We start from the raw sequence: 18,356 nt of genomic DNA on the forward strand, positions 1-18,356 counted from the left end.
ATGTACCAAAGACTTTAAGCTCTTCAACCCCCCTTCCCTTTAGAATTTTTGCAAACTTATGTACTATAAACTAATTTCTTTTATTAATTGAACTTTTAATTAAAAAATCATGTTATATATAGTATGTATGTAAGTTTTTTTGTTTAATGATAATGTTGTTAGTGCGACTATCCATTAGTCTAGCTTGTTAAACTATAAAAATTATGATCTTCTAACAACTTTTCTATTTAAAGTCCGATGAGGTTTCTAAACAACGTCTCCAATATTCTTATTCAATTCATGATATTCATTTATCTTTTATGTAATAACACAAAATTTGCATTAAAATATTCTCATTGTTTCTAGTTTTGAAAGAAAAAATATTCTTAACGAAAAATATCATGTGTTAATTAAAATTAAAAATATATTAGAAAAAATTAACAACTCATTTGTTTAAAAATAAAAACAAGTAATTTTTATATAATTTATGAATTTTGTAAAAAGTATTTATTTTTTAAATATTTTATTAAAAAATAGAAATTATTCAACGTCTCCAATATTCTTATTCAATTCATGATATTCATTTATCTTTTATGTAATAACACAAAATTTGCATTAAAATATTCTCATTGTTTCTAGTTTTGAAAGAAAAAATATTCTTAACGAAAAATATCATGTGTTAATTAAAATTAAAAATATATTAGAAAAAATTAACAACTCATTTGTTTAAAAATAAAAACAAGTAATTTTTATATAATTTATGAATTTTGTAAAAAGTATTTATTTTTTAAATATTTTATTAAAAAATAGAAATTATTTTACATTTTGTCACAGTAATAACCAGTTATTATTATTTAGTTATATTTAGATTTTTATGATAACTTTGTATATCTGTATTTATAAAAATGATTAATTATTTATATGATATCTTTGTGTATCTTTGTATTTTCATGCTATTTTCTTTTTATCTACTACATATTAAGTTGGGCAAACAACAATAAGGTCCCACAAAAGAGACTTAAATAGAGCCAGGTCCCACGAATAAGTGAAATTATTCTAAAGTGCCTTGGTCCTTAGGAGTAATGTTAATATCTAGGAAATGATAGAAATAACCCCATGTTGAATTCGCATGATTGAAACTTCCTACTTTGCCTAAAACCAGTTATCAAACTCCCTCTTATCTCTACATTATTGCCTCTCTGCAAATCATTGATTGAATCTCTCCCACCCTCTCATTTCTTCTAAAGTTCTCACCCCTCAATGGCTTCGCATCTCGTCAAGTTTTAGGTTAGTGAATCATTGTCTCCAGCATGGTTAGCGTCTTCAAGTGAGTCAACATTTTCTTCAAAGACCCAAGTTTCGATCGATCTTCATCCTTTCATTCCTTTACTTACTTGACTATCATATTTGCATATAAATCAAAACTCTCACTTGTGTTTCTCTCGTAGTGGTCGGTTGCATTTGCTGTCAAAGACCTTGCATCACTTGCATTTTCTCTATATCTCCTCATGCCACCAGGTTCATTTTCCCCTCTTTTTAGCACTTCTTATGAAAATTTGTGAAATGGGAAAATAATTGTGGTAGCTCTAGTTGTGAATTGTATTGATTGTGTGCAATGCATATATGTTGGCAGGATAGTAGGAAATTCAGTCAAGAAGGAAATTAATTGCTAAATGAGTATATGCTAGTGACAAGTAGGGTGTAAATAATAACAAGTGCACTTAGAAAATTGACAAGGAGTGTACATAGCATTAACAACTAAATAGGTATTTACTTATGATTGGTGACAAGTATATTGTAGGTGAATAATAAGTTTAGTTAGGAAATTGACAAGTAGTGTACAAGAAATTAACTAGTAAATGCATATTTGCTAGTAACAACTAGGGTTAGGACAATAATGTAACACTTGCCCCAAGTGTTATCCAAAAATCACATAATTCAAATAAACTGAGTGTGATTAAGGAGTTGATCCTAAAACCAACTTAGGAAAAAAATCATTTAAATCACTAAACAGATACACAATTACAAAACAAACATTTAAAACATTTTTAAAAAAAATTTATAGGTTTTGCCTATAGCGTACGAAAGCAAGCTAGGTGAAAAGCGGGGTAAAAAGATGCTGTCATGACAGCATTAATGACAACATTAAATTGCTGTCATGACAGCAATGATAGCCTTCCCCGACCAATTTTTTGGGAGTCACTGTTCTGTCATTCGGTTCCTGATTGAAATAATTTTAAATCTTACATGTCACATTCAAAGGATACTATAAGTGTATCAAATTTCAAAAAGATCCAGCGGTTGGATTAAAAATTGGACATATTACAAGTTTGGTCTTTTTGCTCTCATGACAGCTGACAGCACCTCTGGACTAACTTCCGAAGAGCACCATTTCATCATCCAACCTCCGATCGAAGTAATTACAAAGCCCACATGTCACTTTTAAAGAGTACTATTAGCATACTAAATTTTGAAAAGATCCAACAGACTGATTGAATTTCGTGCATGTTGCAACATCAGCACTGTTGCTATAATGACAACACTTTTTGCTATCATGACAGCTCCTCCGGATCAAATTTTGGAGTACGCCGTTTCTCCATCTAGTATTCGATTGACATGATTTCAAAGCTCACACGAAGCTTATAAAAGGTTTTACTTGTGACCTAAATTTTAGAGAAATCCAACGGTCGGATTAAGATTTGAACACCCAAATATAAAAGTACAGTTTTTTAGTAAAAATCATTTTCAAAATTGTCCAAATCTTATCCTAATAGTCACAAACCTGTGGGAACACTTTGGACATGTCAAATAGGACTAAAAACACCTGATAGAATATTTAAATGATAGAAAAATCTTTTATACTAACATTTGACCACTCGGGTGCCATTTCCCAAAATAGACCCTAAGTCTCCAAAATTCACAAATTAAACAAGAGTGGCCAAAAACCATTCTAAATATCATATACACATATGAATACATATGCTAAATATTTTCACTTGGCTCAAAGATCTTCATGGGGCCCATGCACCCATGCACTCTATCCAAGGTGTATTTTTGCTCATAGCACACCATTTGCAATGCAATCATTTTGCATTTGCTTATGGAATCACATATATACCAAAACAAATATTTGCTTGTAGTGAAAACTTGGTCTATTAAATAAATCTATCAAAACCACACACCATAACCAAGTTTTCTAGCCACAAGTCTACAAGCAAATAAAAATTCATACACAAGCCATACAATCCACACATACTCACACACATATATACATAATCATATCCTATTAGCACCTTAATCCTAAATACATTGCAATAGATTTGCTCAAAAGAAAGGGGTTGCAGTTCTTTACAATCCATAAACAACCCCTAGCTCTGCTTCTTTCCCCATCCTCCATTGGCTCTTTCGCCTAAACCTAGAAATATTAAAAAGAAAGGGGTGACATAACCATAGCCTCAGTAACAGAGAAATCTACATTGATTATTACAAAGTAAGCTATAATCAAATAAACGAATAATAAATTCAACGTAGTAGATAATTTAGCCATTTAAAATGCATAAATACATGACATAGGCTGGTATGGCCTTTCATGACCAACAGAATGCCCCTTGGCACTCTTTAACTCGCAGGTAAACCTTATACCCACTTGTATCTTCACAGGCATAAAAGATTTTCTCAAGCATGATCTAATCCATCGAACCGCCTATGCCCTTTCGACGTGAATCCTAAGCAGTCGAAGCTAACTCCCTCCCAGAGCCAGCCCGACTTACTCTCCATGTGAGGGCTACTTGGGCCTAGGCACTCAACCTCACACTTTATATGTCGGATTTCCTCCCCCACTAAGAGGTGTCAAACACTCAATACACTAACTACTTTAGTGCACTGAGCCCATAATACATAAGGCAATATTGAGTACTGGCAGTATGCCATAGAATATTACAAGTCCACAACTTCTCATTAGTGAACTCTTACCAAGATCATGCCTTTTACTCTTGTCTACCTTTCTTGAGTATTGACCACTTTAACACTCTAAGGTAGTATAACATTTATAAATCTCCCTTAAATGATTCCTTAGCCTATCTAAGGTACCTTACTTAGTTACACTTCCTTAAGTGCAACTTCTATTCTTTATGATTACAATACATGCAAACAAATCTTATTTCCATAAAAACATTATTGTTAAATAATTAGAAAACATCTTTGTACTATAATCAAAGTAGTACCCCATAACTTGTTATAAAGCGCATTTAATCTTTTAAAACATGTAATGCATGATATCTAGTAATATTTATTCAAAAATAGCTAAAATATAGTATATTTCCCTGTTACCTCAACCCTTTAGTACCAAAAGGGTTCCTCTTGTACAAAATAAGACTTGGCTTGTTCCTTAACTTTCGAACAAATTTAACCAACAATCCCTCCAATATATAAGTGATCCACATCACTTATTATGACAAATAGCATTAATAAAGACTATAACTCATGTCACACAATTCGGGTTAATGAGTCATAATCCACCCTAATGGTCCATATATTAAACCAACCATTCACATAGTATCACTTAACCACCAAAACCATTTATTAGCCATCACTAGGCTAATTTTCAATTCATATAATTTTTAATCAATTAAAAACCTTCACTTAGTGTCACCAACTTTCACCATTAGCCCTTATATTGAAAACCAAACCTTAATTTAAATCTTATTGAGCTTAAATAGCAAAATTATAACTAAATCAATAGACTTAAACTATTGAGGAGCAAAATCCAACCTCTTGATGTTTGACTTTTGCTCTAAAACTCCATTTTTCATCCAATTACCCGCTTAAAATATTAGGGCATCATGTAAAAACTCAAAATAACCTTCCAAGGATCCAAGAAAACTAAAGCTTACAAGAATAAACCCTTTTCGATCAAATTTCAAAAATTTCCTCTTACAAAAATTGAAGAAAATCAAGAGGGAAGGAAGAGGATTGAAGTAGGAAGTTTACCTATTGTGTAGCCGAGCTCGCAACGGTCATAAAGCCTCCTAAATCCAAACCTAACTCCCTCTCTTTCTCCTCTCTTCCTTCTTACTCTCTCTCTCTCTCTCTCTCTCTCTCTCGTGCATTTGTTTCTTTCCTTTGCTCTTTGTTCTATTTCATTTCTGCGTCTAGTTTCTCTTTAAAATGTTGATCTAACACTTTAGAGAAAATTTCAAGAAAGGATACAACATTTTTTATTATAACACAAAAGCTCGGGTCAACTTTGGTAATTTTTTTCATAGTTAAAAATCAAATAAAACCAAACTTTTGCTGAGAAAAATTTAAACTCTGGACCTCTATCAAATAATTCTTAATTTTAATTTAATTATAGATATTTTATTTTATTTTTAAAATAAATCTGAGTCTTAAAATTTTTTAAATGTTACAAATAACAACTTGACTTAGGAAATTGACATGTAGTGTATAGGGCATTAATAAGTAAATGGTTATTTGCTCATGATAAGTAGGGTTAGGATATTAATAAGTTCACTTAGGAAATTGACAGGCATGCATGTATAATCGTACATGTAGGGGATTAATGTGTGTCGTGAACACTGTATTTTATCTGGACATTTTTTTAAATTTAATAATAAATAATCAAAAATTATAAAAAATACAAAAATAAAATTTAATCCTTTTTTAGGATTATATTTTCAAAAAAATCTTGCTTAAAATTTTTAAAAATCTCTCTCAAATTATCCCAACTATTCAAAGATATTAGGAATCAATTTTTTGAGACTCAACTATTTTTAATTTTCTCTCCTTAAATATTTTATTTTTCATTTAAAAATATTTGTTTTAAAATTAGACTTTTCTTTCTCTCCCTCAATCTAATTAATAAAAAAGGCATTAAAAAATGGCTAAAAAAAAGAAACAGATACATGCAGCATCAGAACACACGAAACACATGTGCACACACACACTTTCGGCCATGTAGCAGAAAAAGAAGAAAACAGCAAAAACAGAGACATAAAATGCAGAAACAGCACCCACAAGCGAGCAAAAAAACGCAGCAAAAGAAGCAGCAAGCAACCATGATACACGCACATAGATTTTCAGCAAGCAGAGAGAAAACACCAGTGAAAGAGAAGCAGAACACATTAGACGCAAAAAAGACTGGACAAGAGAAAGGAAACACATGCAAGAGTAGATCAGTGAGAGCAGAGGGAACCCAGACGTTCACCCAAGAGGAAGATCCCGAGCTTCAGTAATAAAAGGCAGAAACGTAGCATGCATAAAAGGGGGACAGCGAAGAGAGGATGAAAGAAGGTAAAAAATAGAGGGATAGGGACCGAAGGACATGAAACAGAGAGCTAAGACTGAAAGGAGGGAGACCGAGAGAGAATGAAAAGCAGAGGCGAAGAAAACCCAGTGACAGAGAGTAGAAAGAGTCTGAGAGAAAGAAAATAGGGACTGTCATTCTGAAGGAGAAATAAAAGACGAGAAGGAGACGCAGAAAAAGAATGAGAGGAGGCTGAGAGGAGGAGTACGAAAAGAAGAAAGAGAGAGAGAGAGCAGTGGCAGGGGAAGAAGAGGATTCCTAAAGAGGAAAACGGAGGAAAGAAAATTAAACGAGAGAGAGACCAAATTTTTGATGGGAGGAGGAGAGAAAAATGAAAGAAAAAAAGAGCACACTCATAGAAAAGAAGAGAACGCAGAAATAGAGCATGCATGCATACATCTCCCGTCTCTTTCTCAATCACAGTCGAACTATGATAGACGTGAAAGAAGTTCTTGTGATCGTGATTATCATGTAGATGGGTTGGAGAGACCGAGAACAGATGAGGAAAACAAGAGATGAGAGGTACAGGAGAAAAGGAAGAGAAAAACTGAGAGGAGCACAACATAGCTGGACGAAGAAATGAAAAAAATAGAGTACTGATCCAAAAACTTAAAAAAAGAGACAGACCGTGAGAGGAAGGAAAGAACACGTGAAGCAGAGAAGGAGAAGGCAGGAGGAAGGAAAGAACATGAGGAGAGAGAGGAAGCAACACACAAAAAGGGAGAGACCGAGGAAGAGAAGAGAGAAACAAGACAAGAAAATGGAAAGAAAAATAGAGCAGGAGATGCGTCGGAGACGAGTCAAGTTGTTACCAAGTTGTTAGAAAATGGGCAGTAGGATTCACACTTGGAAATAAAGGAGAGGCAACATTGGAGAGCTGAGAAGGATGCATTATTTTGTGCTTATGTCAAATTGTGGAAGAACTACCTCAAGCTTGGCATCAAGAAGGGATCTCTTACCAAAGAAGAACAACGACTTGTCATCCGACGAGCTCTTGAAGAATCTGATTAAGGTACAAAAATGTGTATCAATCAGTTTTTAAAATATCTATCTGTTGAGTACAAGAAGAGTGGGATCATGTGCAATGTCAAGTATAATCTTGTTCCATTCTTTATGGTCATCTTTTACACGCACAACTTGGTCATGGCTTTGATTTAGCTTTTTCTTGTTTAAAATTTTATAGTTCTTTGAAAAATTTTGCATGCTTGCTTCATTCATTTAAATGATCATATTATTTTGGAAAAATTAAGAATATTCATATTAATCCACAAATAATTTTAAGACACGAACTTGATTTTGATTGTCATGGGAAATAAATTGAGTGATTAATGATGGTGATGATATGTGAATTTTGTTTATTCTAATTGTCCGATGCTATAACCATAATTATCATTATTTTCTTTCAAAAGCCATATTTGAGCATTAAGCCAATTTGAAAAACCTTGAAGAATACATCCTCAAGTCAAAAGAATAATGAATTTTCAAAATAGTTTATTTTTCTATTCTTTCCATTGCCTTTATTGTTTGAATTGTTTAGCCAATCTTAATATTATGCACCGACTGCAAATGCAAATGTTTTGGTTATCTATTTGTCATGTGAGATTTTAAGAATCTCCGTAGGCATTTAGAATGATTTCATACTGTGTAAATCAATAAGATTTCACAGGTATGAGAATCAATCTTATAATAAATATTTAAGTCTCATGTGAGATTTTAAAAATCTTCGTAGAGACTTAAATTAATCACATCATCATGTAGGATAATATATCTCCGCAAATATTATGATTCTCAATTTGTACATATTACATAAATGAATTTTGTAAATAAAATAAAAACATTTTTATAATTTTAATTAATTAAATTAATAAATTTAAATTATAATTATATTTACCCATTATATCTTTTGGTCATGTGAGATTTTTAAAACTCCATATACCTTTAAGATAATCGTACTACTGCGTGAGTCAATAAGGTTTCGCAGGTATAACGATTAAGATTTCTATATTAAAAAATATGTGTTATATAATTACATATTAAAATATATTCAAAGTGAATATTATTTAATCCTTTTATCGTGTGAGACTTTGAATCTCTGCAGATATTCAGGATAATCTCGTGTCGTGTAAATCAATAAGATTTCGCAAATATAAGAGCAAAACTTATATATTAAAATTAACTCTCCTTTTATAATCCAAATTAATAATTTATTTAAGTCTCATGTGAGATTTCAAGAATCTTTGTAGAGACTTAAATTAATCACATCATCGTGGGGATAATAAGTCCTCACAGATGTATTGATTATCAATTTTTATAATAAATAAATAATTTTTGTAAATATGAGATAATACATAATTTAGAAAAATTAATTAATCATATTAACGTATTTAAATTGTAATCATATTCACCAATTATATCTTTTAGTCATGTGAAATTTTTGAATCTCTGTAGACTTCTAAGATAATCATATTATCATATGAGTCAATAAGACTCTGCAGATATAATGATTAAGTTTTTATATATATATATATATATTATATTAAATTAATTAAATTAAAGATGTATTTAAATTTAATTCCTTTATCGTGTAAAATTTTAGAATCTCCGTAGATATTTAGAATAATTATATTACCGTATAAGCCAATAAGGCTATGCAGGTATGATGATTAAAATTCTTTAAAAGAAACATGTACATACATGCTTCAATAAATTATTACTAGCATTTAAAAATAAATAAATTAAATTATTAAATTTTTTTATCGTGTGAGATTTTGAAATCTCTGTAGATATTTAGAACAACTGCAGTACTATATGAATCAATAAGGCTCTGCAGGTATAGTAGTTAAAATTCCTAAACATAAAACATAAAAGAAAAATAATTTTAATTTTAAACTCTTTTCCTTCTTTATTCCAAAAATTCAAAAATTGAGAAAATAATTGAAATTAAATTACCTTTTGCAATTTAAAACACACATATCAAAATTTCAGAAATTGTTTTATTTGCAAAATTGTGAATTATTTCTAATTAATTTCTATTCAAAAATATTTTCACTAACAAACTTTTAAGTCCGAACTACGTGGACTTTGATCCCCATCATAGGGTACGTAGGCCTCAGAGTCAGATTTTGAGTCAAGTCTGTCTTCCCTCATAAATAAATAAACACTTCACACCTAATCATTTTTATATCAAACATGTGAATATAAAAGGGATAATTAAAATAATTTTAAAACTATGTTAATATAGCACAACAAACTTTAGGTAACCGTTCTCACGAACGAGTGTTGTAGGGTGCCTAACACCTTCCTCACACTCAACTGACTCCTGAACCTATTCTTTGATTTCACAGATCACCCTTATCCTCCATTAATTAGTTTCCTGAGATTTTCCTCAAAATCTTGGTGGCAACTCCTCATTCGATCCGATTCCCGCTGCGAAGGTTGGGGCCCTCGGTCTCGCGCTGTTCGCGTCGTATTTTTTCAGGTGCGACATGTGTCACATGTGTTGTTGTGATTTTGATTTTCCCTAATATTAAACTTTGTGCATTTTTAGCCAGTTGAAGATGAATAGAGAAAGAAAGGAAAATATTTCTAGTTATGCAACATTTGTTAAAGAATTCTATAAGAAGAATAAAGGCAAGTATAAATTGATTAGGAAAGGACAGGAAGATTTGTTAAAAGCATGGGAGAAGTTGTCAATAGTAAAGAGGGAATAATATTCCAAGAAAGCAAAAGAGGAGAGAGGAGAGACATCTACAAAATATATCATACTCTTTCATACTCGTTACTCTCCCAGTCAGTTTTCAAAAGTTGCAAAGTATGTTAAGAGAAAGGACAAACTAAGAAAAATGTGTGAGAAGATTAGGTTTGACAAACTAGTTAATATAGAATGCAAAAAAATACATAGAGATATTTATGAAGAGTTGATGTGAGCACTTAAACCCCCTAACATAAGAAATATGAATTAGAGGGAGTGTGAAAAAAATAAATGTAAAGGATGTGCAAAAGTTGATAGGCATAAGGAATGATGGTAAGGAGGTAATTGGAGATACAGATATTAATGACAAATCATTCAAGAAATTGAAGGAAAATTACTTTAGAATGCCCTACAAGAAGATTTTGAAAATGATCACATATGGGAAAAAGGATGCTCAGTTTAAGTTGTTTTTCTTAATTATACTTTGGGAACTATGTTGTGTCTAACAGCAAGTATAAGGGTCAGTGATCATATTTTGAAGGTTGTATATGAAACACGTAAAGTAATTGATAAATATGATTGGGTAACATATGTGTTTAATGAATTATGCAATAAAGTATATATGTGAAAGCAATAACTCAGTAAAGGGAAGATAACTGGAAGGAAGAATGTTGAAGGATGCATCTACTTTCTTATGGTAAGTGTGTAGTTGTAATTTATAAATTAATAGAACGCGAATCATTATATCTTGAAAGTAATGTGTCAAATTTTATGAATGTTTATTGATTCCAATATTTTTCTCTTAACCAAGAAGAAAGACCTAAGCTCGATGATGCCCTCCCATATTAAGATGAGGAGAAAATTGTTGAAAGAGTAAAGGTAGAGAAGAAGAGCATCTAGAACATATTGCATGATCCTATGAGTGCAGATTGTAGTTCATCTACTAAGTTTTACCCAACATGTGCTTTTAGTCACCTGGTATGTATAGAAAGTGGTCCTATATTTATGTATCAATTTTGACATACGGAGACACAATTTGTTTTGTAGGAAATGAGAAAGATGTATGCAAGAGTAGTGTCTACACTTGGTGAGAAGCTAATGAACCTACTATTGAAACTTTTAGGGGATTTAGAAAATATTGAAAAGATAAAAGAAGAGGGTGATGAAATAGAAGAAGAAGCACTTGAGCATTTTAAAGAAGAGGATGAAGAAAATGAGGAAGTTGATGAGCAAAATTCAAAAGAGGGTGAAGAAAAATATAAAGAAGATGATGAGGAAGAAGATGGTGAAGAAAAATATGAAAAAGCTTATGAGGAAAGTTTGGAAGAGGGTGAAGAAGAAGATGAAGAAGCAGATGAGGAAAATGTTGAAGAAGGTGAAGATAAAGATAAAGTAAGAGATGAGGAAAAATTTAAAGGGGATGGGGATGACAGAGAAGAGAAAGAAGCAGAAGGGAAAGGAGAGGAGACCAATTGTATACATGAAAGTATGGATAAAGAAGATTCTCAAGCGGAGGGGGAAGTAGAAGAGGTAAATATACATGAAGATGAAGCAAAAAAAAAAAAATAGAAGCAGTAAAAGGAAATAGAGAACTACAAATAGTAGAAGTAATGGAACATAGGGGATCACAAAGGTATAAAAGACCTGCCGTGAAGTCTCCCTGGGTAAAACCTGGTCAAATAGAGGATCACACACTAAGTGAACTATGTTTCTAATGAAAGGCTATTGGTTTTCATCAACAGGACCTTTATGCATATGCATGGATATTTCTTAACTTGTGCTGAACTTCAATGTCTTAGTAGAACTAGATGAATCAGTGATAGGGTATGCAAATTGTAGTTAATAATTTTTTGACATTGTTTGGATATTAACTTAATGCTCTTGTGACACTATTTCACTAATTATAGTTTATGACAATGGTTACTAAAACATTGGTTGGAGACCAAAAAGAGAATGAAAGGAGAGTTAGGAGGCACATTTTTGGTTTAGAGTTCATGGTTAAAATGGTACATAACCCTTAGGCCTGGACCGTTAAAGACAACAACAGAGAAATACTCCCTGAGTATTTAGGATATAATATTGGAGATTGTGACTTTATACATGGCCTTGCTTTATTTGTTGGTCATTGGTGGTGCTATGTGTTCAAGACCAAGACTAAAAGCTTCTATATCTTGGATGCATTAGTTAGCATTTTTGAGTATGAAAGGAGAAAGAAAGAGGATGAAAATGTTCAAAAGGGCAAGAAGCCAGTCATGAGAAAGAGGAAAAAAATAGGACAAGTGGATGTAAAGGAAAAGTTGGCACATACTTGTGTATGTTTGCACTTGTCATTTGCTTTATATTTACTTATCATTTCCTTATGCAAAGTTATTAATGGACATTGTTAACTTTTGTGCAAAGGGATTGCTACCATTAAACGCTCCTTGCTGTTAAACCAAATTTATTTAAGGATGACATGAAGCCAGATGTTATGTGGCTTAAAGTTTGAGTGTAGAAGGATGCATGAGTATTATTGATTCAGTACTTACGTTTGATTTTGTCGTTGTTGCAATTGAGTTGACTAATTTAGTACTTATGCCAAAATTTTGATTGCAGTCATTCTGGTGGTGTTCACATCATCATATGGTTATAGTCATAGGATAACACTTACTTGGATGGCGACTGTTATGTCATGCCAAAATACTCAAATGTATGAATGTTTTGTCTACCACTTAAGTATAACATGAAAACTATACATTGATGATCTTTCTGACATGTATACTTTATTACAGGATGACCTCCAATAGAAGAAGATTGAACTATTGTGGTGGCTTGTCAATCATTGCAACAATGAGAAGGAACCCATTATAATGTTTATGTTATCAAGATCCCATAAAGACAAAAAGAGAAGATAGAAGGGTTACTAAGCTGTGTATATCATTTTAGGGGGTAGAAGTATTTAGGATATTGCACTTTGTAAATTTACTTACTTTGTTATGCAGTGTTATCACTTTTTTAGACTCAATAATTTTGAATATTACAAAATATGTACATGCTTAATATCAATGTTCACTACTAGATTTAATGCTTATATCATGGTATTCACAAGTTAAAATGTTTTAATTGGGCCAACAATTGTTGACAAGTAGGCAAAGGGAAATAACAATAGCATAAGGGGGATTGATAAGCTGAGTATGAGGAATGACAACTGGGTGAGAGATATCTACAACTTGACATGTTTAAAGTGTAACAAGGATATGAGCAAATGCACAATTGTCATTTACAAGTGGACAAGGGGGAATGACAATAGGGTAGGGGGGATTGACAATCTGGGCAGGGGGAATGATAATTGGGTGAGAGACATTCACAACTTGCCATGTTTTAAGTGTAACATGGATCTAAGTAAATGCACAATTGTCATTCACAATTGGGCAAGGCAGAATGACAACAAGGCAGGGGGGATTAACAAGTTAGGCAGGGGAAATGACAACTGGATGAGGGATATTCACAACTTGCCATGTTTAAAGTGTAACACAGATCTAAGCAAATGCACAATTATTGCATGTCAATCATTAACAACTGGGCAAGGGAGAATGACAAGTTCCTATTCATTCATTGTCAACAGGGCTTACATCAATATTTATAACTTCAACATATAGAGCAGCTATAGAAGCATCATCCATGCATTTACATAATATTGATAACCCATTCTAAAAATAAATACATTGGTTGCATGGATATACTGCACCTTCAGATGAATTTATAAAAAAATAACATATGCCTTTACAAAAAAAATACCATATGCATTTTCAAAAAGATATCAGCTACATAAACAAAAAAAATATTGTCAATCTATACTACACACACCATATTGACAACTACTCATAGCATATTGATAACTGAAACTTTAGCAATTAACAACACACAAGATATTGTCAACCTGTACTACAAATAATGTATTGACAACTATCCATAAGATATTGACAACTTGAGCTTTATCTATTAACAACGCACACAAGATATTCTCAACTTGCACTACACACAACATATTAACAATTACCCATAGCATGTTGATAACTTATGCTTTAACTATTAACAACATATCTTACTATCTCATGATAGACTTATCAGCTCAACCAAGTAGCACTATATTCTTGAACATACTATCACTAATGCAAGGCTAGTGACCACCCAAGATAAATATATCGGTCAAGAGAGAGAGGGAGAAAGAAAGAGAGAGAATACCCATGATTGATATACCCATAAAGAGAGAAATAGACAACCCTATTCTATCAACAAATAATAAAACACCAGATTAACTTATTAACAAGGAGTATATGCAAACCAATCTCATCATTTACCTAGTTTTATGAGATCAAACTATTTGATTCTTTAAAGCTCAAAGCTGGGTGCAAGTTGGCTTGAAGGTAGGCATTCTTCCTTCACAAATTCCTACCTACATCAAATTGATGATGATCGTGACAATGGGTTCAACTTCTAGCTATAAGACGATTGCGAAAATGGGTTCGTCTTCTTCCTTCACAAGCTGGTCTTGCTTTCATCACGTGTGAAAATGGCTCCCTCTTTCCTCTTTCCATCTACTATCCCAGTCTTTACTAGATCAAATTTTACACTGTAATTCCCAAGTCCAACTGTTGCACTGAGAAAAGTTATAATGTTTCTTCCTCATTTCAAGGAAATAGGTGTCTCAAATATGAATCCATTCCCCCATTAGTTGAATTTAGACCCTTCATATTTTTTGTTGACAAAACTGTGAAGAACGTGACCCTTGGTGTCCACTTGAAGGGTTGCATTTTTCCAAATGGATGCGTCTTTAATACTAATAGTAGTCATGTACCATAAGTGGTCACTGGCATCTAATGTCAAGTCTTTTTGTTCAAGAAGTTGGTTTGCTTTGAATTTCCCATTTCCCTTCATGGTATCTTTCATGGCTTCTGGTCACCATGCCTATGTGAGTTTATCAGGAGGCGACTCGTTATCGTCATTTTTCTTCACCATTATTGACGTTTGAGATCTAACCTTTGCAGTATTGAAGATGTCTTTACTACAATTATCGATAATGGTCACAGACCAAGCAGGCACAAAGTGCTTGTCATTACCATCTTGTAGATCTATATATGCATCTTGGCGTCCATTGGCATTGCTCAAGAAGAAAAATCTTCCTCCAGTGCTGTTACTAATATATATGGTCAACATGATTGAATTGCCAAAATCCTTGTGAGTTCTTGTGCCGTTGGTGAGAATCTTCTCCCCCAGTTTTATTGCCGCATGAAGCTGCTTAAGATGCCCCCATTTTGGTTGATTCAAATTTCCATGCTCATCGATTGGTGCATCATAATCATAAGATATAATATATGGACCACCAGCATTTTGTCCAAATTTTGTTCCTCTGTGGTACATGTAATAATTATTGAGCACCCCACCATTCTGGAAAAAACGAGCAACTGAGTAAGCAACATCTTCAGCAGTCCTGTGGGGATTCCTTTCACCCCGTTTTTGAAACCATCCAGTTCAGTTTTCGTACCACACTCTTTTTGGGTTGTTGGGTTGAAAAGTATCACAATAGTACCCATTATATGTATTGATTATTCCCTCTGGAGCATCATTTTGCTGGCACATAAACCATGGAACACCAATGTTTTGAGGTAGAGCCATTTGAGCACACCATTTCACATATTCCTTCCCTGCATCTCCATAACCCCACATGATATTTCCATACTCATTCTCAATCTGTGCAAGAATAATGGGTCCTCCTTGTGATGCAAAGAGCTTGGCCTCTTTGGCAATGTTCACTATTTTTGAAGTGAAAACCTGCATTTCATCTTGAAAACTTGGTTATCAGTTCTCAATTCAACCCTGGCATTTTGTGCAGCCACAGTTGGAAGCCTCCATAGTTCCACTCCGCACCAATATAAGGACCAATCCTTAGAATGGCATATAGTCCTGCTTGTTCGATTAGCTTGAAAAATTTGACAAAATCCAAGTCGAACAGGTTCATGGCGATCCCAAAAGACATAAGTTTCAATGGCATCAAGACCTCCATCCTTGGCCTTTTGGATAATACCAGGCCACATCTCCACTGTGCTTTGTGGATAGTGAACTTTTCCAGAAAAAATGATGCGCCTTTCTCCATTGATGATGAGAGATTTTCCATCATATGATACCTCTGTGGCAGGGCATAAGCCAAGAAATGAAATGATGAAAATGATGATCTTATCCCAAGATGAGGAAGAACCCATTGTTAAGATATTCCTCAACTTTGTGATTTCTTCTTGAAAATATGTTTGAGTTTATATACAACTAAAAAGCCTTGTGTTGAAGTATCGAAAATCTTAAAATTTGTTAGCTTGGTTGAACGAGTTCTATTTTATTAGAAAAAAATATATATAAATAACTAATATTACTGGGTTGACCTTTAAAATAGATCATGATCTATCCTAACTTCTAAACCAAACAACTAGTGTATTTAGGTGCGGTATACACTTTAAAATAGTAAAATAACAAAGATTGATTTCTTAAACTTTTGTCGTTTTGGATAAAATATTATAAATTTGTAGGCCCAGGGCAAGTGCTTTATTCGTTGTGACATGCTTTCTATTGGTAATTGCTGTAACTTTTCTATTGTTAGGAAATTAGCATTTACCCTTGATGCTATGCATGGGGAGCAAACACTTTCATTTTATTCAATCAAGGAATGATTTATAAATAGACATTATAAAAAAGTTAGAATAATCATTAGCAAACAGACATCTAAATCATATTGTTGTAATTATAATGTTTTTGAATATGAAGGAATTAAATTATAGTAAATTTCTTTAAATGTGAAGAAAAAGAAAAAAAATTAAAAAATGAGTTTATCAATAAAGAAATGGTATGGAAAAAAAATTGACATTAAATTATGCAATTTTCTTTTAAGGAAGAAATACACATTATAAGCTGAGATATAATGTAAATATAAATTAACAATCCAAAAGATTGAATAAAAAAAACTTAAAATAATGATCAAGCAAATCAAAATTTAAGTTGACCGTGATACTTATCCAAAGTGCTGAATTATACCATCAGTACATAGAATCCTCCGGGGGGAAAAAAACAGCTTTTGCCCATATATTCACAGGCATGGTACGAATCCAGTCAACAAAAACACGTGCAATGGCTTCCATTAAAAAAAAAAACATATCATAGCTTTGGGTTGTCAGCATCAATTTAGTCACAATTTAGTAACAAACTAGAAATAAAAATGAATGAATTGATTAAAAATGACGGTGAAAGTGATATCTGTATAATATATTTCATAATAATAATATATATGTAAATAAATCAGTCGTTAGACCCATATATTAGGCCTTATAAAAATAAGTTTGGTCTAGATTAAATTAAAAATTTAAACCTAATCTAGCTTGTTTAGTAAATAAATTATGATAAGCTTAAAGTAGGTCAAGCTGTAAGCCAGATTGTAGGCTTTTAATAGAAGCATAATCTACTTCCACCTCTAAGTGTGAGTAGTATTCAATTCATTAATTTACTTATTTACAAGTCAAGTTTAAAAGATTTATAAGTTATCTTGTACTATTTTTGCATTGAAAAAATTTTAGAGAGATTTGATGTATCACATGATCCATAATCTATTCAATAAAAACATAATATTTAAATAATATTAATGTAAATCAATTCTGATATTAATAATAATAAAAAAAGAAAATATAAAAAATTAAATAAATGTTTTATTATAAAAATAAAATTATTAAAAATAATAACATATAAAATATCATGAATGGGGTGATGCACCTTTTTATATAAGGATTGCTCTTTTCACATAACTCGACGCGGAATTTATTTGTAATAAGTCAAATATGTAGAGACATATTAGTAATTAATTTTTTAATAATTTTTCTCCCTTCTAAGCTGCCGCTTGTTTAATCCGATCAGATCCATTTTGCCTTTAAAAAAAAAAAAATTGACTGGGGTCAACTCCAGTCTATATATAGTCATTTTCGATGACATCGCTCAGACGCTCACAATTTTTTGGGAGGGTGGGGGGGGGGGGGGAAGGGAGGCTCTTGTACTGTTCTACTCCAATGGAAGCTGTTTCAAGCCTTTTGGGATCGGTGTCGAGTGCTGTGAGCATTGTGTCAAAAGGTCTAGAGGCCAAAAATATTCTCAAAAACCTCCCCTCCACCACCACGAATCTGCGTCCGTTGCTTGAACACTTGGAACGAGGCATGAAGACGATGGATCTCCCAACTATGGTAACTGAACTCATACAGAAGCTGAAGGACATGAACGAAGCAAGCCAAGAGGATGTGGACAAACAAAAACTCACTTGGTCAAATTTCTGCTTTGCCTCATGTTTTCTTGGCGAATATGATGAAGCGTATCAGT

General features: G+C 32.6%; 1 protein-coding gene and 1 pseudogene across 1 annotated transcript; one reads left to right on the forward strand and one right to left on the reverse strand.

Annotated features, from left to right (window-relative positions):
- The first annotated feature begins 11,024 nt into the window (after nucleotides 1–11,024).
- On the forward strand, nucleotides 11,025–12,760 carry LOC129320429 (uncharacterized). Its single transcript, XM_054965888.1, has 3 exons — nucleotides 11,025–11,220; nucleotides 11,281–11,504; nucleotides 12,746–12,760. Exons 1-3 carry the CDS (start codon nucleotides 11,025–11,027, stop codon nucleotides 12,758–12,760), a joined length of 435 nt encoding a protein of 144 aa, XP_054821863.1.
- A 1,732-nt stretch (nucleotides 12,761–14,492) lies between these two features.
- Nucleotides 14,493–16,213, reverse strand: LOC129320430 (beta-galactosidase 7-like; annotated as a pseudogene).
- Between the last annotated feature and the right edge of the window lie 2,143 nt (nucleotides 16,214–18,356).

The sequence above is a fragment of the Prosopis cineraria genome, unplaced genomic scaffold, assembly GCF_029017545.1.
Source record: "Prosopis cineraria cultivar Desert tree isolate PC_DT_omini unplaced genomic scaffold, ASM2901754v1 PC9, whole genome shotgun sequence".
NCBI classification, from domain to species: Eukaryota; Viridiplantae; Streptophyta; class Magnoliopsida; order Fabales; family Fabaceae; genus Prosopis; species Prosopis cineraria.